Genomic DNA, 22,631 nt, shown 5'->3' on the forward strand with positions numbered 1-22,631 from the left:
GGAATAGACGCAAGTCATTATTTGAAATGGGGCTGTACTCACACAGGCGGGTGTAGGCGCCGAACGCAGGTTCAGACGCAACATGCTGCATTTTTCCTGCGTTCGGCACCTACACGCGCCTGAGTGAGTACAGCCCCATTTCAAATAATGACTTGCGTCTATTCCTGCGCTCCCCTGCGGCTGAACGCCAAAAAACGGAACACAGGGGAGCACAGGTCGGAACGGCCGTGTGTAAGAGCCCTTACATTGAGAGCTGTGAAGATGTGGATTTCTCTCCCTGAATCAGTGGTACAGGCTGATACATTAGATATCTTTAAGAAGGGGTTGGATAGCTTTTTAGCAAGTGAGGGAATACAGGGTTATGGGAGATAGCTTATAGTACAAGTTGATCCAGGGACTGGTCTGATTGCCATCTTGGAGTCAGGAAGGAATTTTTCCCCCTCTGAGGCAAATTGAAGAGGCTTCAATAGTTTTTTTTTTTTGCCTTTCTCTGGATCAACTAGCAGTTAGGCAGGTTGTATATAGATTTAAAAGGTTGAACTTGATGGACATGTCTTTTTTTCAACCTAACTTACTATGATACTATGTAAAAGCAAGGGACAATGTGCTACATAACTGCCATAAGGGAGCCCTGTAGGTTTGACCACCTGCTAAGTTCAAATTTCTCTTGTTCCCTTGATAATCTTTTTTACATATTGGCTACTGTATATATACATGCCTGCATGATGCCCCTAGTAACAGAGATTGCCACAGTCCTCTAGAGTGAAATTCCACCACTCTCCGTTCGTTTCTATGGGATTTTGAAAGACATATTTATCAGAGGATGAACTTTTACTTTCACCCATTGATAAATACTCTTTTAAAAATCCCATAGAAACGAATGGAGAGTGGCAGAAGTTTACTCTAGAGGACTGTGGCGACCTCTAATTTCACTCTTTGATAAATATACCCAAAAGTCTTCTTCTCTTTCTGGAGCACTTCCTGAAGCAACCCGACAATGGAAGGAAAACTGTACCCCCAAAATGAACACTTAACCAACCAAATTTACATCATTTTGAGAGGCATATTAAAGTATCTGATCAAACTGACCCTTTTAAATAATATGGCCCTTTTAAATCTTTTGCCCTGAGCCACCACTGTGCGCCTGACCAGAAATACTGCAGCTCTAACTATAACTGGAAGAAGTGTGGGAGCCAAAGACAAAACTTTATCCATTAATTGGCTCATGTGACCTAACATGTATACATGCTTTTGTTTTATTTGTGTGCACTGTGAATCGTACAATCCCAGGAGGCGGCCCATAGTACTTAATATGTCAAATTTCTATTTAGAATTACTGCTAAAAAATATATTTTTATGAATACTGTTTATTCAGATAAAGCATTTGAGCTGTTTTATGCAATATATTTTTACATTTTAGTTTATGGATCTAGATTTCCTTTAAGGAAGCGCAATCTTGGGATAGCGGAATATACAGCGAATGATCCTGAACAGCGGGATGTGGCACCAAAAGCGCCCTGCCAAGAAAGGGACAATGGGGAGGTATGTATTGTAGTGGTCTTATGTTGGAAATGATGGGGTGGCTTAAATAGGCAATTGCAACTATTAGGTGTTTTCTGTTATTGCAGTAGTAAGGAGAAACAAGAAAGAAAAGGAGATGGATGGTATTATTGGCGTTAAAAACCACCTGGATGGCTGCTTGATTCATACTGGAAGTAGAGGCCAACAGGAAAGATTTCAGGTTATATATTATTGATCCCAAATATGTCTAATACAAATCTGTATGATCATAAATAGGACAGAAGCAACAACTCCACCAGCAAATCTCACTCCTGTCTGGAGCAGCAGCAAATGTAAGCCAATGGGAGCTGTATGGGAGGGGCGTGGGGCAGAGAGGCATGGAGGAAGATTTGCTCTTCACTTCATTCCAGTGCAGATCTTAATAAGTCATAGCCCACCAGTAACCACTTGCCCTACTGACAAGCATGCGATGAAGGGACATAGTTCTGGAAGGTAAACAGTTTTTTTGCTGCACAACTAAACCCAAGTGGACGTTGCAATGGAACCTTCACTGTTAACCAAACTTCAAGTACAAGTTTTGTAATCTTCAGCTCCTGTTTATTAAAGTCTGTTTTTTATTCTGGGGCTTTAACAGTTCTCAGAAAAAGTCTTGTAAATTCTAAAGGGGCAGGAAATGGATCGGTAATGAAGCATAAATCACTCGCTATGGTTTATTAGGAAAAATAAATTAATAACCACCTCACTCTTTCGTTTCACATTGGCAAACACAGAGGGAAAACAAATGATCTAATAAAGCAACAAACTTACATTATAATTTTTTTATTTAACCTTAAAGGGAACTATAAAACCAGACTGAATGCAAGCTGAATTAATTTGGATTGTGCTGAACATACTTTTTGCCCATTCTTTTCTTTAATAAATATATATATATATATTTATTGCAATTATCAGGGCAAGCTGTAAACTCAGAGTACTTGTTTTTACAATTTATTGGTTTTCCTAATTGTGGTAGGAGAAGAAGGCAGTTAATACAATAATGAATCCAGACATCTCTGTAAATTGAACTCCTCCTTATCTGTAAACAGACTGCAAGTGGAGAATGGGCTTGTACATACAAACAAGGGAAAGTTGTGCTCACCACTAATTTTTAAAACCATTAGGCCAGGGTGCAATGAGGCTGTGACCACAAAATACATATAGACAAATACAAGATTCCTCTGCACTCAACCCATTATCAATATATTTAAGACAGAGACATTTTGTGCATACTGCTACTAAAAAATGCCTTACCCTTTAAACAAAACAGGGATTGTTTGTCCATATATTGCAATATATTTAAGCTGGCCAACTACATCAAAGTCATCCCATATCTGGCCAGTCCTATGCTTAATTTTCATCTGATTCATTAAGAATGCTATTGCTTCATTATACATTTTACAAAGGGTACAGAGGTCATGATATTTTTAAGCTGGTGGAAAAGCACCGGAATGTTCTTGTGCAGCCTGTCATTTATGTGAATGGATTTTGGCCATGTATCACAGCTGCACCACCTGCAAAGCCCAGTGGAGAATTTAACATGTGTTTCATGAGCCTTAGTGCTGGTAAGAGATAAGTCTCCAGCCTGGGCCCTCTATTTGTCTGTAAAGTTTGAATACCATTTAATAAACATTGTTATACATGGTTTCATTCTGACTGAATTTTCTGTAATACTTAGGCCCCCTGATATGTAGTGCACTAATAATTGGCCCTATTCATGGAAACTGTTGGACAGCACTGTGTAGTGAAAACAAAAAACTTGCCTTTAGCCTCAGCCAGTTTCCACTCCAGAGGGGAAGCATTTCTTAACTGCAATTTTCCCAGATTATAGGGTGATTTTTAGTCAATTACTGTAGGTAACAGAGCAGTTGGTTCTTTAAAAGGGACTGATCTCACTTTAGTTTTTCTAAAGACCTTTCCTGGTCAAATGCTAGTAGCCTTGATTAAATGACTCTACCTACTCGCCCCGCAGGCAGCGACAAATCACCTGTATCTGTTTGAAGAGAAAAAAAGTTGAATACAAAAAACGAAGTATAGATCATGAGAAAACTTGCATTGTCCTGTATTGATCATCCCAGAGGTTTATAATATCTTTCATTAATCAGAGATGCAAAGTGTTTCATATAACCACTGAATGATCAGTAAGACAATGGCACCATCTAGTGGCCAATCAGAAAACCGAATGATATTGTTTAATATACTGTATAACTGTATAATACAACTAGGCAATGCTGTTAAGCTGGCCATAGATGCAAAGATCCGATCGTTCAAATCCTCTAACAATCGGACATCTCCCGACCTGCCACTTACCATTCAGATCAAATAAAGTAGTAAAAGAACAGATCAGCCGATGTTCTTCCCCTACAGCAATCGTACGAAAGTTATGTCCGACAAAGCTAGTGACAGTCTCCCTCTGAAAATCGTACGATTGGCAATACACGCAGAGAAATCATCGGCAGCCGACAGAAATCTTTTAACCAAACGACCGATCTCAGTGAGATGAAAAAAGTCAGGACTCTCCACACACGGTCCAAAAATCGTACGAATTATCGGATCTTTGCGTCCATGGCCAGGTTTAGAGTAACACTTTTCTGCAATATGTTACTCTACACCTGCAGTATTAGGCATAATGCTTTTACTCTGGAACTTCCTTTATTATGTAACAAACAATTACTATAGAAAATTTCAGTTTTCTGGAACACAGGCGTACACTGGGGGGATTAATTACTAAACCTCAATTTTTTCTAGTTGATTTTTTTTTTTGGGCATAAACTTGAATTTTAAGGAAAAAAAACTTGAATTTTGCAAAATTTATTATAGCACGAAGCTGCTGCTTAAATTCATCATCTCAAACCTGCCGAGGTCATGTAGAAGGCAATGGCAGATGTCCCTTTTACAATTTGAAGATATCTTGATCTGCACTGGGTTTCGTCCGATAATCCTAAAAAGGTGAGGGTTTCATGCTATAACCGAAAAAAAATCGAGCGATTCAGGCATCAAAACGGTAAGATTAGAGTTTTCGCTCAGTTTTATTGAGCCATTTTTCAACCCAACTTTTTCGAGTTATTTTATTGATAAATCATTTAAATAATGGATGGAGTTTGGTTTAGCTTGGTTTAATAAAAAGATTAGATAAATTTGAGTTTTAGTTTCCCCGGCCTCATACTGAGCACAGAAATGTAGTACAGTGGCACAGGGTTACTATTGCTGCTTTGCTAGTCACAGGGTCCTGGGTCAATCCCAACCAGTGAGCAATCTGCAAGTACCTTGTGTGTTCCACACGAGTTTCCTCCAATTCTCCAAAAACACACAGACAGGTTCAGCTGTGATTTTGGGGCTACTGCCTCCTGAGATAGCAGCATTGATGATGCCACCCTTGGGGGTCGGGGGGATGCATTGCTAATGCAGCAAGCACTATCATGGCAGAAGCAGCCCTGGGCAGGTTCATTGGCAGCTGATAAAACTGACTCTAGTGTGTTATGTGAGAAGGGCTGAAGACTATGAACATCAATGCAGAATGAATTGATATGAATGCTGAACAATGTGTGTCCTAAACATGTCTATATAGAAGAAATAACAATCTGTTTGGGGACAGAGCAAAAAGACAGGATAAGGTCTCCGCATTTGTCAGGGTATCTGCCCCAAGCAAAACATTCTGTTTTAAAGAGGGTGTTCACCATTAAATACATTTTTAATATGATGTAGAGAGTGATATTTTGAGACAATTTGCAATTGGTTTTCATTATTCTTTTGTGTTTTTTTGAGTTATTCAGCAGTAGGGCTGGGCAAATTTTTTCGCCTCATTTCGCCGAGACTTGTATGGCGACGTGCGTCAAAAAAAAAAAAAGATTTTTTAATGGGCGTATGCGACATTTCGCCGGCTGTGAATTTTTGGAAACGGGTCAAATTCGCCCATCCCTATTCAGCAGCTCTCCAGTTTGCAAGTTCAGCAATCTGGTTGCTAGGGACAAAATTATGCTAGCAACCATGTATTGATATGAATAAGGGGATGGCATATGAATAGGAGAGGGCTCCTGAACAGAAACATAAGTAAAACAATGTAGCAATAGCCTTACAGAGCATTTGTTTTTTGTAGCTGATGTCAGTGACAACCATTTAAAAGCTAGATTGTGCTATTGCAAAATGTTATTACATACACTGCAAACGTCTGCAAAAGCAATTTGGTCAAAAACTTTACCATGATGTTGTTGAGGTCTGTAATCTGTCAAAAAGGAAGCAAACATGGTCGCTAACGTTCGCAAAGGTGTTTTTCGAACATTTTGGGAGTATCGAAACATACTACATTCCCTTGAGTATAAAATGTATTGCCATGCTGCGATCTAGCATAGAGAGATAAATGATTAGTTTGCTGTTATTTTGCTATAAGCAAGCATCAGAAGGGCACAACACAATGCTGATTGGGTGTTTGTATTTAATGTCTCCAATGCTAATCACATAAATAAAGTAAACAGGATTCATTGAAACATCCTCTTGTATTATGTGGGCTGCTTGCCCTAAAGAGCTAGTAAAAATTTTATCAATCAAACCCCCTGAAAACCCCCTGATATTGCAGGGCTAGAGCTCCCTGCCTGCCTTAACTCTAGATAATAAGTTGAGAGTTGTAATCCAGAAACAAATGGATAACACCAGGTTGAGCAGCAAACTGGCATCCCCTTTAACCGAGATCTGGTTCAAATTCAGCCACTCGTTTCCTGTTCTGAGAGTGTAAAATGTGCTCCACCTCTCCTCCCCCATTGGTCGGCTTCTGAAAAAATATCTGCACAATATCCTGAATGTCATCTTCACTTTCCTCAACTCCCTTTATCCCGTCCAGCAGCACTGACTTTGGGGACATGCCAGTGAACATCTATACAAGGAAAAACAAAGTTACTTCTTAGTTTGGTATTAATTATATAATTATAAAGTATCGCTGCTGCCATCTTGCTTACTCCCTATCCCACAGTCACAGTCCCTTCCCAGAGACTATTATCCACTCTGATACTATAGGCACCATCTCGCTACTATTTCTGCTACCCCCATTACCTTTCCAAAGGCTATTATTTACACTCTTACCAATAACACATATGCTGCATAGCCAAAAGGTGAATAATGAGGGTGTAGCAGAATCATCCCACACTCTTCTTGTCTATACATGTAAGTAAGTGGGGCCATGTTTTACACATGGCTGAGGAAGCCACCTCTGCTTGGATGCTCCCAAAAGACCCTCTAAATTGGAATTTTCAAAATGGCTGGGAAATTAAGGTCCATTTACTTTGCTATGTCTGTTTTAGTCCATCTAGGTCAGTGATCCCCAACCAGAACCTCGTGAGCAACATGTTGCTCTCCAAACCCTTGGGTGTTGCTCCCAGTGGCCTCAAAACAGGGGCTTATTTTGAATTCCAGGCTTGGAGGCAAGTTTTGGTTTCATAAAAACCAGTTGTACTGCCAAACAGAGCCTCAATGTAGGTTGAAAATCCACATAGGGGCTACCAAATGGACAATCACAGCACTTATTTGGCATCCAAAGAACATTTTTCATGCTTGTGTTGCTCAACAACTCCTTTTACTTTTGAATGTTGCTCACTGGTTCAAAAGGTTGGGGATCTCTGATCTAGGTTATAAATAAATACATTACAGTTCCTTATGTTCCTCTTTGATCCTCTTATTGTGTATAAAGCATTTAAAAATCAGGGATCCCTTCTGAGAAATAACAGGAAAATGCTCACCTGCAACTTATTCAGTTTCATGTCTATATATGGTTTCACTGTAATCTGGTGAAGAACATTATGAGCAGAAAACTCAAAGTGTTTCTGTTTTGCAAGCCGTTCAACCACTGTAAGAGAAATATGGTCCCACTGCATTACATGATCCTACATTTCCTGGCACAACTCAAATCACTTGCTTAAATGCTAAGTACAGGGGTAATAAAAGGGGTCTGCAAAGAGCAGGAAACAAGCGCATGCCGCCATGTTTTTTGATCTTTGCACCCTGCAACATTCGGTGAGCACCCACAGATGCAGGTCCTTGTAATTCCTAATCTTTTCTGCAGTGCTGTATTTGTGCCTCCACTACCCTAATTTGTGCATCATTCAGGATTTTTAATCCAAGGAGGAAGCAGAAATCAACATGACCCTGGCACATGTTCTTGAATGAACACTAATGGCCACAATATTGTGCATTTGTACTCTGGGTCTTTGTAAATGACACCATGTTCAGAAAGCCAAAAACAAACAGATCAGGAGGTTCTAACTGTACCATGAAGAAATGTGACACTCCTGTCCAGTAATTGGCTGATTCTTTATAGAGATTTATAGATATCCCACCCTACAAACTTGCTTCAATAAGGGAGGTACATACACTAAAGCTATTACAGCATCAAGGATGGATTATAAACAAATGTTTGCTTCATGAGAAAATCAGCAAATATACAAAAAATTACAAAAGGTTCTTCATTATTAGCCTGCAAATAGCTCATAATACTTTAGAGACCCCCGTCTCTTGAGTTTTGCCTACTTCTTGGCCTCTCTTATCTTCTTTTCTAAGTTCTTTTTATAGGAAGATACTCGTTGTGAATGTATTACTGTTCATAATTAATTAAAGGTACAAACCTCCAGACTGAAGGAAATCAATGAAAGCCAAATCCTTGCTTCTGTCAAACTGCACACCCTCTATCTCGCCCCCTCCTATGCTTGGTTTGTAAAAGAGCAGCTCCAGTTTGTCTCTCAAGTGCTCATCAGAAAGCTCAGCAGGGAGATTGTAAACACACAGACGCTTCTTGGATATGTTCATGTTAATCTAAGGAAAGAAACAAAAACGGTATATATTGTCAAAGAAAATCTTGGTGTCTCTTGGAAAATGAATGGGCTGCTGTGGTTTTTTTACCTCAAATTGGGTTGTCTTGTTAAAGTTAATTGGTTTTGCAGTCACCTCAACTGACGTATCTTCAAAGTCTAGTTTGTATTTTCCTTTCTTAATAACGCTTCTAGCAACTGCAATTGGAGAAAAATTGTTATCTTAGTGCCCAAGGAGGAAAAATTATCAAACTTTAAAGAACTTAAAATGTAATATTTTATTCCAATTCTGGTACAGAGAAACTTTATCTTGACTGATTATTCTCATGTCCTCCTATTTTTAAGAAAAAATGTAATCCAACTATTTTTACACCTCATGGCAGATTTTTGTATGTGGCGGAAGTTGCAGAGTATAACAATACCCAAGGTATGCCTCAAATAACTCTTAGCTCTCCCAATGTGCTTTTATGCATGTTCTCAAAATAGTGTCTGATTTAGATTTATTTTTACAGAAGAAATCTCCATAACTCAGCACCAACATATTCCTAATATTTGTGTATAAGACACTGGTAGCTACAAAACTGTACCTAAAATCTATTTCACAAAAAGATTTAATTATTCATTTCTTGCTGTTTGTGAATTAAAAGACTTTTTAAGTGTGTTCCCTCAATCCAACCTTTACATCCTACTCTCCAACGCCAGTTGGGTAAAACTATCACTTATTTGTGTTGGAATCACTTCTTTAGACCAATGAAAACATTAGTTGACACATGTCCTAAGTTTAGAAATCAGCTACTGATACATCTAATTGTTTATGGAATCAGTGGGAATGATGAGTGAGTTGTCATTTAGGCAAGCCGGATGCTGAGTTAAGCAAAAGATACCAAGGCTGCTTTTTGTGGTGCAGGGTTTTCGGGGCAAAAATGGGTTCCAAGGCAACTGGGCCAGCAGCCTTACCGTCATTGTCTTCAAAAGTCAAAAGAGTCTGCCCACTTTGCAGGATACTGCCACCATTTATTGTAACAAAGCACTTATAGGATATGTCTGGAGAAGATTCTCCATCCATGGGGGTTTCTTCAGACTTAAAATTTATGTTTTTTTGTGGCAATGTGTTTTCAATCTGGAACAGACAAAAACAAAATTATGAAGCAGTTTAAGGAAAAAAACACTTGTATGGGGTCTTTTAAACAAGTCGTAATTGCCTAACATGTGCTTTAAACAGGGAAAATACCTATAAGTGCAGTAGCAGCCACTGCGTACATAGCAGCCAGGGATCATTGTTTAATATAAACTTACAGCATGACCAGCAGAACACTGTTAAAATATATACACACAAATAAGTCCCAAATCTAGTGTACCCCAGTCCAAACAATCCGTTAGGTTCTCTTCCAATTCCAAAAAGAGGGATTGCTGTATTCCTCAAAAAGAAGATTTTTGGGGAAAAACAGAAAAAAGAAAAATATAGTACAGCGTTCTCCAATATAAGTGCACACCTTCAGTGCCTGAAAGGCTTTTTAAAAAATTAAGGTGATGAAAAAGCTTTCTACTAATAAGAGGGTGAAAATTAAGTATCTATTTCAATGGTGAGAAGAAAGTAGGTATCAGAGTATGATGTAAACCCACGCTTTAGAATGTGGCTATTCCGGTGGTATATTATACTCACAGACCCAGAGTTATTTAAGCGCATCTCAAAATTAGGGGCAAGTCGACCCAGCTTCCAGTATTCTTTTTTCCTTGTGGGCAATAAAGAGCGGCATGTGCAGAAGTTAATAAATAATTAAAAACAAACTCACAAATGATTCTCCATATAAGCGCCTTTTTTTAAAAAAAACACTGAGGATCTCCGCAGCAGCAATGTAAGTCAGCGTCTTCCAGGGGTCACTGTTCAAGTCTCCACTCCGTGTCTGTGCACTTCCGCAATTTATAGTATGGCATCCAAGGTATTTCCCTGTATTTGGTATAATTCTGCAAAAACAGAACCCTGAACAGACATATACCAGGTATATGTCTGTTCAGGGTTCTGTTTTTTCAGAATTGTACCTAATACAGGGAAATGCCTCTGGTGCTATAATGTGCAGTGTTCTGCTGGTCATGCCGTAAGTTTATATTAAACAATGGTCCCTGGCTGCTATGTACACCCCCTGCTGGCTTTTTTGTAGTGGTAGAACCACACTACAGGAGAGCTAATCAGGGAGAATGTTGCTATACAGCCAGCTAAGACTGTTAACAAACTCAGTTAAGACCCTAATAAAAGTTAGACAGAACACAGCAAGAGTAAAAATTAATATTCAAGTATTTATATGTCATATAGACAAATACAGTGCAAATATTTTTGCTTCAAATGGCAAATTCCATATTATATATCAAGACATTTGCTTTCAATTACATAAAATATGAAATAAAGAAGAACAGAATTTCTCTAAAGGAAAACTCATTTAAACCCCATAAGAAATATGAGAAAAATATGAGAACTATTTTACCTGTAGCTCTGCCTTCATATCTTCCAAAGCATCTTTCTCTTTTTGCAAGGTTTTTTCGAGCTCCTGAATCTCCTTCTGTAATTCTGAATTCCCCGTTTTCAGCTGCTCCAATTCTCTCTTAAAAATTGAAGATTAGAAAACAATTAACAGTTATTCATTATTAAAAGTGAAACTAACAATGTGACCAAAGTGGCAAGGCCCTACAGATGATAGCTTGACAAAATACTCATCCACAATAATGTGCAACGGCAATACAGATTCTATGAGATGACATGTGCAAGACAATGTAAAATCTATTGCATTATATAGGTAATTACCAGATTCTACATTCCCAGGTTTCTCTATTATCTAGGGAAACATGTAACTAGACAGATCAATAATGCTAATCAGGAAAGCATCACCACTCAAAAAAGGCAATAAGTACAGGGCTACCTTGTTCTTCAAAGCATGTGACTAGGCTCTGTATCTTAAGCTGGCCAGACATATGGAGATCTGATTGTTTGATGAGATCGCCAAACAAGCGGATCTCTCTCCAACATATGTTGTAGTATTGAGTGCTATATATAAAAGATCATTTTTTGGGGTTGACATTCCCTTTAACTTATATTGAGTTTTTAGGGATTTATTTACCCAAATAAATATGCCTCTAAAAAATCTATACAGCTGTGGAGTTCTGCTCTCTGGCAACCTAGGGTGAACTCTTTAGAATTTATTAATGAAACATTTGTTTACACTTTAGAGTCATGTATAATCTAACCAGAGCCCTTCTGTCAGTCATAAGTTAAAAAAAAACAAGTGAATATGCTTGTAGGGGTTAATACAAAAAACCTGTATGTTTCTTTTTAATACAGAAAGCAGTTCAGGGGCCACATGCCCTCCTACATTTCTCATCCAAAGATTCAACTAAGACAAGACAGGCTGCATAAACACAGAAAACAGCATTTTCTCATTGTGCTTACATGTCCACATGCAGATTAGAGGTTCGGATTCTGTTTAGTTTTTGCCCAATTCTTTTGTGGAGGATACAGTGTTTCCCTAAATAGGATTTTCACAATGTTTTGTTGGATGCAGGGGGCAACAGTTGCTGCACAGAACATTCCTAAATATTTTACATGTTTATAGTCATTTATTTTTAACACGAAAGGGTGAGATGTAGGAAAACTCAAAGTAGGTGACGGGGATCCACAATTAATAAATGCAGTAGCAAGGTAGTAGCAACATTATAAAAGTATTTATTAGGACATGTATAGCCTATAGGCTACATTTTACTACTACTTTGCTACAGCATTCATTCATTGTGGATCTCCTTCACCTACTTTGAGTTTTCCAATTTTTGGTAGCCCTTGGATTGGGTTTTTTTGTGAAGAGACCGCATGGTGACATATTTTTGGTAAACTTTACTTATGTAAAGTATGTATACTTACTTCATAGAAGAATACATACATGACATCTTTGTTTATTTAACTGGGTGAGATGTTCCAAAGTAATGTATTAGTGCTAGAAGTCAGGTGAAATTTCTGCCATTTCCATGATGTACAATACAAGTTTGGACAAAGCATGCCTGGGAGGTCCAGGTAAAACCATACATGTACTGATCAACAAAGGCAACTAAATAAGTCAACAAGCAAGAATAGTTTCTTTTTTTTTTACCTTAAACTGATTCTGTCTGTCTAATTTCTCTTCTTCGATACTCTCTTGCTTATTGCTGAGTTCTTCCAACTGACGCTGAAGTCGAATTTTGTTATCATTTGCATCTACTTTCTCCATAAGCATGTTAGCCCTGTGTTTTTCTGCCATGTCCTCTTGTTGCTTAAATGCAAAGTAATGGAACATAACGGTAATCAAATAATCTATAATATTTTGTTTCTACAACTGTATAAAGAGAAAGAAAATGTTTCAATTCCATTTAAAATCCTTCCATTTAAAATCACAGCATGTGATAGATTGTAAATGATATAAAACATTTTTTGATTGCTATCACTATTTTTGTGTGGTTTTAAACAATGAACTAAAATCACTTTGGTATGATGTATATTAAGATAAGATATGTGGTTAAATATTGAGGCACTGAACAGTAGTGATGCATATGAAAGAGATTTAGCACGTTTGAATTCACCCATAAGGAAAATGATTGGATGATGTGGAATGTGCACCTTTCTATTGTCTGTGTTGTTAAAAGTATTTCAAGTTGATTGAGATTCTGTAGTACTATCATTGAGAAAGGTCCTAATAAGGACCAAAACATTTTTTGTACCTGTTTTGAATAAAACATTTTTTTGGTGATTTCATAAGGTGTGCCAGGCTGTTTGATGTCATGTAGATTTCATGTTTGTTTACAAATTATTACTTTTGTGCAGTTATCGTAGTTACATTAAGGCTATTCACTCTGGAAAGCTGTAAAAAAACGGGAAAGTGTTATGGAAGGTTTACATTCCCTTTAAATGTTAAGGGTCTATAAATGAGAAGCTTGTGTTCTCCTTAAAGTGATAGTGTCCATATTTGTTCATGCCTTATTTAGTTATTTCGAAGGGAGCATAGCAAGCTTATGTCAGCCTGTGTGTTCCATGTCACACATTTCTAACCACAAGAGATTGCCAGTGAATTGGTGACCCAGATCCAAGTTGGGCAGATTTAATTGTAAATAAGGTAAAGACTGCCCTTGGTTTACAAGTTCTTTAAGATATTGGACCATACTACTAATAGATAGGTCTGTACTAGTTAGCCCTACACTTCTACAGAATAGGGAGTAATAACATAATAAGAGTAACAAGGGCAGCATTATTATGGGGAGCTGTATTTATTATATAATATTAAATATCAGATAATATTTGTTATGTGTACTTTACAGGTTCTTAGCTCATGGATTTCAACCTGAAGAAGTGATCTCAATATCTCTAAAGTGTGCATTGATATAAATATTAATATTGTTAAGGGAAAAGCTTACCTTCCAGTTGTCATATTCCCCAAGGAGACCCCCACGACATTCCTTGCTTGTATTCTGAGACTAAACACAAATAATAAAACAGTCACAAACTGTGATCTCTTTTAGCCTCTGACAGATCATGGGGAGAAGCCACAGCCAGGGACACCTAAAGAAACAGGGGGGGCAAACCTTTGTGGTGCTGTTTAGGTAGAATCACAGCTCTAGTGGCTCGTGAGCAATATATTGGCCATTTGGGAATTCCAGGATTAAGTTAAATTTTTGGAGGTATAAACGCACAGTTTTTTCCAAAAGAGCCTCCTGCAGGCTAGTAGTTCACATGGGGCTATTATAAATTAACCTATCACAACCCTTATTTGGCATTCCCAATTACTTATGTGGCTCCGCAATGCTTTTTACATTCAAATGTGGCTCATGGGTAAAAAAAAAGTTGGAAAGCATGCACTACAGCATGATAAAACTGGAGATCATATAGGGGCAGATTCACTAAAGTGCAAAGTGGCCAACGCTAGCAACAATTCACCAGAAATCCTATCCGCAGGGAGATTGGCAATTTACTAAGAGGACAATTCGCTAGCGAATGAGAGAGTCGCTACAGTTCGGTCTCACCCTATCTGGCGAATGGTTATTACGCCGCAAATTTACTAAGATGTGAATTTTACTGAACGTTACCTCTTTCACCAGAGTTTTTACTTCTCCACCTCAGACCTAAGCGTACTAATGAAGTTTCGCTAGGCAGAAATGAACACTAGAGAAAATTCTCTATGAAGTGCTCGCACTGCTGAAGTAATGCTAGTGAAAATTTCGAAGCGTTCAGCTGCTGAAGTGCAACTTTAGCATTTTAGTGCATTAGCGTCTGCACCTGGCAAAGTGGCGTGGAGTGTGGAGAATCTGACAGCGAAAATTTGCCCCATAGGATGGATTTGCCCCATAGGATGGATGTCACATGTGATTTTAGGTGTGGCTATAAGGGGTCACTCGCTCTGTCTCTCACTCACCTTGCACACAAGTTACAAATTACCCTAGCAACCATGCATTGATTTGAATAAGAGACTGAAATATGAATAGAAGAGGGCCTGAATAAGAAGATGAGTAATAAAAAGTTGCAATAACATTATCTGTAGCCGTACAGAGCATTTGTTTTTTTAGAAGGGATCAGTGACCCACATTCAAAGGCTGGAAAGAGTCAGAAGAAAACGCAAATGATTAAAAAAAATATATAAAAAAGAAAAAATTAAGGCCAGTTGAAAAGTTGATTCGAATTAGCAATTCTGTAACATACTAAAAGTAAATTAAAAGTGAACTACCCCTTTAAGCCTTTGATTATGTGCATGACTATATGTTATGGGCCACTGCCTTTTCTCAAGTACTTTTTGCATGGCACTGGCACTGAAGTTTACCAGCCAGGCTGGGGCAGTGTGTATGTAGGGATTAGGCTACTGCTACATTTAGCCTACTGATCAAAGTGGGCATGTTACACTAGAAGTGTTTAATGTGGATTTGACCAGGGCCCTCTTAGCTTATAATACAAAAGGGTTCAACCAAAGTCTCAATCGCCAAGGCCCTATCACTGCTTTAAAAGCTAAAATTAATTGCTTTGCAGACATTACAAATTTTGAGATGCCTTCTTCAGGATTATGTCCTTGCAGATCCCAGCCTGAAGAAGAGATCTTAGTATACTGAAACTGCCCAATGCAATTAGTTTTCCTTTACCTTTTTTATAATGTTAAAATTATATCTGTGTCTGTAATAATAAAGTGCTGGGCTGTATTTCTGTTTTTTTCCAAATCCCCTAGCCCCGTCTCAAAGGATGAGCAGTGCAGAAAGGAGATGTAGATCAGTCACACTGCAATGGAGGCAGTGCAATGCTCCTCTAGGCTAGAGTAATGATTATAATTGTACTCCACCCTATAAAATATCACACCAACCCATCTCAGCCTGACAGATCCATGTAAGTTTGGACTGCAGCATTCAGAATGTCAGCATTTTCAGCCAATACGGCAATGCAGCATCTAATACACCATTGAGGTGACATTTTGTGTCTGTTCTCTCTAAGTCTTGCCTATCATCACCAAAAATATTAAGGGGCAGATTCACTAAGGGTCGAATTTAGAAGTTAAAAATACTTCGAAATTCGACCCTCGAATTGAAATCCTTCGACTTCGAATATCGAAGTCGAAGGATTTAGCGCTAAACGTTCGTTCGATCGATCGAAGGATTTTTCGTTCGATCGAACGATTAAATCCTTCGAATCGAACGATTCGAAGGATTTTAATCCAACGATCGAAGGAAAATCCTTCTATCAAAAAATGTTTAGCAAGCCTATGGGGACCTTCCCCATAGGCTAACATTGACTTCGGTAGGTTTTATCTGCCGAAGTAGGGGGTCGAAGTTTTTTTTAAAGGGAAAGTACTTCGACTATCGAATGGTCGAATAGTCGAACGATTTTTACTTCGAATCGTTCGATTTCATTCGAATTCGAACGAATTTAACCAATTCGATGGCCGAAGTACCCAAAAAATACTTCAAAATTCGAATTTTTTTCATTCGAATCCTTCACTCGAAGTTAGTGAATCTGCCCCTAAATGTCAAGTTCATGTGGAATTTTACCTCAGAGTTGTACAAATCCTCCTCCAAGTGGTTACCAGAGTGCTCCATTTTTGTATCCATGGCTTTGACAATCTGAAATAAACAGAAATAAAAAGCATCACAAACTATCCAAAGACATATTTGATATTTGGCATAAGACACACACAGGGGAATCTGAAGAGAATGGCAACACTAGGTAGCACTGTTTTGGCAGAAGCAAGGTCTGTGCTCTATTGTAGAGTTGATATATTAAAGGCAACAGGCTAGATGTGGCCCTTTAATTTTATATTCATGGTCCCCAGCCAAACATAATATTTTTACTATACTCTAACCCCTAAACATCAGTTAAAAGGCATAATCAAGCTTCTACATGAAAAGGTAAAACTGTGCTCCGATATGGCAGTGTAGTGTGGTGAGCACAGTGCAATTTTAAAGACAATCTTCATTTTTTAGGGATGTTCGGGATTCAGACAGGATTCGGCCGAATCCTTGTGCCTGGATCAAAACAATCCAAATTTACATATGTAAATTAGGGGCAGGAGGGAAATCACATGTCATTTTGTCACAAAACAAGGAAGTAAAACATTTTTTTTCCACTTTTTTGCAAATTAGGATTCATATTCAGTATTCGCCCAAATCTTTGGAGTGGTAGCTCCACTGTCCCCCAACATCAATAGGCGCTGCAGCACTTAATTCGCAACAGAAGGCAAGAAAGTTTGAGAGGTGCTAATTGCGACAGGAGCACATTTTGCCACAAGTGCCTTTATGCTTTTACACACAACTGATTGCAGAGAAATTGCAGACGTCCACAACCCATGTAGGTTCTTGGGACACTCCCAGTCAGCCTGACTTCCACATTACACAATACAGATATTTTAACATATTTATATAATCTTTTTACATTTCTTATAATTTTTTATGAGATCTGACCATATGTGCCTTTCACATGCTGACAATAAGGTAGTGGAGACAAATCTAAAGGAAAGGAAAGTTGTGAAGAAACTAAATAAATAATAAAAAACAAGCATTCTGTATTATTAGCTGACATGCTGTTACAGTGAGACTGCTGAATCATTGTAGCCATTAAGGTATCATGCATTTAATCATTTTTATAATATTTCTTATTATAGAATTTTATAATATTTTATAATATTTTTTATAAGATCATAAGATCTGACTGTCAATGTGTGCCTTTCACATACTGACAACCAGGAAGTGGAGAAAACTCTAAAGGAAAGTTGTGGAGAAACTAAATAAAAAAAGATATTATTTTTTTATATGATAAGCTCACATGGTGTTCCAGTGAGACTGCTGAATCTTTGTAGCCATTAAGGTATGCTTGTAATTGGCAATGGTAAGCCACACATGTAACAGCTATTGAGCCATAATGCCATATACATGTCTATATACACCAACACCTACTCAGCACATACAGGAGAGGGAGAAACAGTTCCTTACCCAGTGTAGACAAGTCTGTTTTTAGGAGTAGCGCCAATCCCAATTGCCCAAGAATATTCGCAGTGCTCACTGTAAATACTGTCAGAATGATCTAATATATTAACTTTGGGTGCCTGACTAACGCGCTTTAGCTAATAAAAGAGATCTGCCACATATATTAGTGTTCTTCCGTTTCTCTAGAACAGAAAGTGAATGTAAAAGGGAAACCCCTCCCTCTTCAGCTCACAGCACTCGCTCTTCAGCCATCAGCCCTCCCCTCCCATCTCAGCCATCAGCCTGACTTATGAGCTGAGAGCTGAGGAGGGAGGGCTGAGGACTGAGAAATGAGCCAGGAGGGGGGAGATTGCAACAGTATATGTGGGCAGCAAGGAGATATGACTGCAGCCTCTTTGGATAAGTGAATACTGTACAAAAACAGGTCTGCATTCATCTGCCTTAGGAGAGTGCACGAAGGAGCGTTTGTTCTCCTGAGGTTTATCCTAAAATGCGTTCTGTACAGGTGGGCAATTTCTATTTGCTACAATCTCACAAGATCTTGCTTCATAGGAAAATAGGAAAGATGTAGCAAACTCATTCTGTATTAAAAATTATGAGAGATTTGCGAATTTCTAACACAATTCTAAAATATAGTGAAACATACCTCCCAACATTTTGGAAGTAAAAAGAGGGACAAAAAATGTTTTTGCACACAGCAAAAATTTTGACCACGCCCCTTTATGTGGCCACACCCCCTAATTACTATGTTCATTTTACAAAAATTTGGCAGGATATGAACGTTTGAAAATATTTCTCCTTATCTAAACAGTTTTTTTGTGTCTCAAAATTGATACAAGGTATCTTATTTGTACCTGTTAGCTGTTCTGTGCTCTCTGCTAAAAGCCAATTAAGTGGGAAACTTTATTTCTTTTTCAGTGTTCAGTGCAGAGAAAATAGGGACTTTTCAGTACAAATGAGGGACTGCAGGTTAAGCTGTCAAAAGAGGGACTTTCCCTTTGAAAAAAGGGACAGTTGGGAGGTATGAGTAAACATGCCAGAAAATCAGGACTTTGTAAATCATAAATGGAATACCATATAAATTAGATTTATGTTTAGTTATATGGAGTCACTTTGGCGCTGGGGAGTAGCTGTTTAGGGTGTTAATGTTGGGGTAAACCAGGGGTCCCCAACCTTTTTCATTAAGCCAAATTCAAATGTAAAGGGTAAAAATTTAAGAGTTGTGGAGCAACAGAAGCATGAAAAAAGTCACTGGGAGTGCCAAATAAGGGATTATATTGGCTATTTAATAGTTCCTATGTGACTGGCAGCATGGCTCTGTTAGGAAGTACACCTTGTTTTTAAGCAACCATAACTTGCCTCCAGCATATATATTTACCCACTTTGAACCCATAACCGACCCAGATGTGATGTAAGAGAGCTGTGCCTGAAGTCAGATGGGAGGGGGGGGACAAGTGGAGGGAAAGCTGCAGGGAGAGAGCTGCCGCAGGAAGAGAACCGCAACCTGACCTGCTTCCCGCAGACCCGCGACCCCGCATCTATACCCGCACCTGAGAAGCTTACCCTCATTCCGCAGGGTACCCACTTTTTTTGCAGGACTCTACCCTGCAATGAGGGGAGGGGAGTCCTGAAGGGTCCTGCTGTCATAAGAATCTAAGTGGACCTACAAAACACTTGCCACTGAGGCTCGCCAGCGGCCGATGTGCTGCACCTGCTGCTTCTGGGTTCCATGTACCTGGAAGTGACATCACGGCGTATATAAGCATTATGCATATACATTTTAACATATCAGCTTTTAACTACTGGGACAGCACAAGTGTGTCTCTTGTTGTAACTGGAGTTCAGTCAGTTTAAATAACATAATTCAGCACCTAGCAGTGTGTCTCTTGTAACTGAAGTTCAGTCAGTTTAAAGAAAAATGAAACCCTAAGAATGAATATGGCTAAAAATACCATATTTTGTATATTGACCTTCTTGCATCAGCTTGTCAATAGCAGCAATGATCCAGTTTTTCAAACTTGTCACAGGGGGGTCACCATCTTGAAAAGTGTCTGTGACACTCACATGCTCAGTGGGCTCTGAGCAGCTGTTAAGAAGCTAAGCTTAGGAGTCATCGCAAATTATCAAGCAGAAAATTAGTTTTGTCTATAATATAAGCTGATGGCACAAGGCTGATTATTAAATTCCCATACTAGTTGCACTGGTGTCTGAGCTTCCATGTAGTAATTATCTGTATAAATTACTAATCAGCCTTATTTTACAACATTTGTATATTATGTTTACTGTAACTGACAGCATCACAGAGCATGTGCAGTGAATTGTTGTAACTGGGGTTCAGTCAGTTTAAATATTTTAATTCAGCACCTAGGAGTGTGTCTCTTGTTGTAACTGGAGTTCAGTCAATTCAGCCAGTATTTGCCATTGACTAATATAAATGGAGTAGGCACCAAAAGTTCCTCGCGGGGGGAAGGGGCCTGACAGTTCCTCTGCAGGGGGGCACCACAAATTCTAGTAACGCCACTGCATAAAAGGACTTTTTTGCTGCCAATATGTATTCATGAAGGCTAGTTACCACCATATACAAGGTCCTGTTTTAATATTACAGAGAATCCATATAAGATATGGTATCTTATGAAAAATGGTATTCCCATATTTTGGAACCCTCTGGATAAATGATTTATGGATAATGGATCCCATCCCATATCTATACATAGGCAACATCTTGCTCTTTGTTTTCTTTCTACTACTGTAGATTAATGGTTTGTAAACAACTTTTATTTCTGCTTCCATACTTGAAAATAAAGTATATTGGATATATATTATGCACGTTCCATTAACCACCTCTATCAATATCTGGGCATTTACAGTAAACAAACAGAGAAAAGAGTTGGCTGGAAGAACCGGTTGGTTTGACCTGATTTTCACTGCAAAGCGTGCTAAGAATGTTGTCAGACTGCTGCCCCCCCCTTCTTGTTCATATTTGTTAAAGGTTAGTTTGTATCCGTCTTGTAACTCACTGTCATCCTTGTTGGATATTTTTAAATTTTTTGTTCAAATCTGGTGCTCCCTAACTTGTGTTTAATGACACTTGTTCCTGGGAGGCAGTTCATTACTGAGTAATATTAGACAATATTAAGGTTGTCAGTTCATTTGAAAAAGCAGGGATGTATCTACTAAATGAAAATTGGCTTCCACTGATTGCATTTACTTTAAATGCAATTTTTATTTGCAATCAGTTTTCCTTATGCACATAATCTGATGACCATATAGCCGAAATATCACTCTGGCATGATAGATCTGAGTATGGTGGCGTAACCTATGTAGAATTTTTAATGGAAAATCTTATTGGCTTTGAAATTAAGTTTGGAGCTGAGGAGTCAGTGGTGTATGGTATGTCATATTTGAGATGATAGGGGTGGCAAATTATACTAACCCAGGGACATTAACTCAAGAACTCAAATGATTCTGCGGAAGAACCTTGCACTTTCCACGGAATCGATTTGGGGGTAATAAGGTTTAGAGAGCACCATTTTCACCGAGAATATAGTCCAAGTCCTTGAGCCTAGGGATCTGTACTATTCCCCACAGCTATCAACCACTCCATCGAATTTCAAGATGCCAGAAATAATGTTTTAATAAAATAATTTTACAATAAAACAATATGTGATCACAATTATGCTGCATGTATCCACACTGGTGGCAAAACAATCCTCTTGGGTTTATTTAATGTCTAAAGTATTATAACAGATTAAAGGTATGGTGAAATACCCCTTACCTGGAAAACCCCAGATACCAAGCATTCTGGATAATAGATCCCTTACATGTGTATCTGTTATCCCATCAACTTCTTGAAATGTGCAGAAAGTAATGCCAATAAACTGTAATTTCTTAGCATTTGCCAAAAGGAAGAATTGTCACCATTATTTTTCCCCCGCTATCAATGCCCTTTTTCATTTGCACTTTATCCATTCTAATTAATGCATTGTTTATATGAAATGATAAGGGGCAGCAGACACACTGCCATTTGCTGTTCTTTATTACTTTAGGTATTTCCATCTACGCCTCCCAAATAACCATAGGAAAGTGATCGCCATGAGTCAGCTGGTGATATGTGACTTACCTATACAATTAAAACAAGGGGGCATGACAAAAGAAGTTGGAAATGCCATAGTAAATGTGAATAATAAAACAATGAATCAGAACTTTAGTAAGTATTTTGCTTTGGGAATTATTATAAGATTAAATTATTATGATTACAGTATATATTAGTAGTAGTAGTGTGTGATATATTAGGATACATTTTGCTGTACATCTCATGTAGTTTATATTATCTAAAGAAGATAAAGGGGGCTCGGTTTTGATCCATAGTCTCCTAACAAACAAGCACAAGGAATTCTTAGTCGTTTTACTTTCATTTTCTTTTATTAACAGGTGTGAAAAGCTGTTCTAGCAGCAGCTGGGAAGTCTATTGTAGACAAATGCCAGAGTTTAGGTATAAATGACTACAACTCTTTAAGGGTAAGTTCACACTGGGCGTTTCAGGAGATTTAGTTGCCTGGCGACTAATTGTCTCGTCATTGCGGCGACCAATCTTCCCGAACGCCTTGCCTCACTCTTGCGCTGGCTAAAATGAAAAATCGCCGGCGCGAAGCACACGCGGCGATTCGTTTTCCGAAGTCAACGGAAGTTTCAAGGAAACTTCGGGCAACTTCGGAAAACGAATCGCCGCATGTGCTTAATTAAACATAAATTAGCAACTTGTCCTTTCTTGCACTAGGAACAGGTAAATGCTGCCACTGAAGCTGCTATTGTAGATCCAAT

The 22,631-nt window shown here is 38.4% G+C and overlaps 1 protein-coding gene across 1 annotated transcript; it reads right to left on the reverse strand.

Moving 5' to 3' along the window:
* Positions 1 to 5,975: 5,975 nt before the first annotated feature.
* nmi.L (N-myc and STAT interactor L homeolog) lies at positions 5,976 to 18,006 on the reverse strand. The gene is made up of 10 exons (NM_001095129.2): positions 17,817 to 18,006; positions 16,380 to 16,451; positions 13,773 to 13,832; positions 12,479 to 12,637; positions 10,829 to 10,945; positions 9,306 to 9,468; positions 8,440 to 8,546; positions 8,166 to 8,352; positions 7,284 to 7,390; positions 5,976 to 6,424 (listed from the first exon to the last, which is right to left on the reverse strand). The coding sequence occupies exons 2-10, from the start codon at positions 16,437 to 16,439 to the stop codon at positions 6,233 to 6,235; spliced, it is 1,152 nt and encodes a 383-aa protein (NP_001088598.2). The 5' UTR covers positions 16,440 to 16,451; positions 17,817 to 18,006; the 3' UTR covers positions 5,976 to 6,232.
* Positions 18,007 to 22,631: the final 4,625 nt, after the last annotated feature.

The sequence above is a fragment of the Xenopus laevis genome, chromosome 9_10L (genome assembly GCF_017654675.1).
Source record: "Xenopus laevis strain J_2021 chromosome 9_10L, Xenopus_laevis_v10.1, whole genome shotgun sequence".
Classification (NCBI taxonomy): domain Eukaryota; kingdom Metazoa; phylum Chordata; class Amphibia; order Anura; family Pipidae; genus Xenopus; species Xenopus laevis.

Excerpts from the sequence above, each read along its gene's own strand:
- nmi.L (NM_001095129.2), bottom strand. The coding sequence starts at position 16,439 with ATGGATACAAAAATGGAGCACTCTGGTAACCACTTGGAGGAGGATTTG. Across the intron at positions 10,946-12,478 it reads ACAGACAGAATCAGTTTAAG|AGAGAATTGGAGCAGCTGAA; the intron begins GTAAAAAAAAAA and ends TCAATTTTTAAG. Across the intron at positions 8,353-8,439 it reads ACAAGACAACCCAATTTGAG|ATTAACATGAACATATCCAA; the intron begins GTAAAAAAACCA and ends TTCTTTCCTTAG.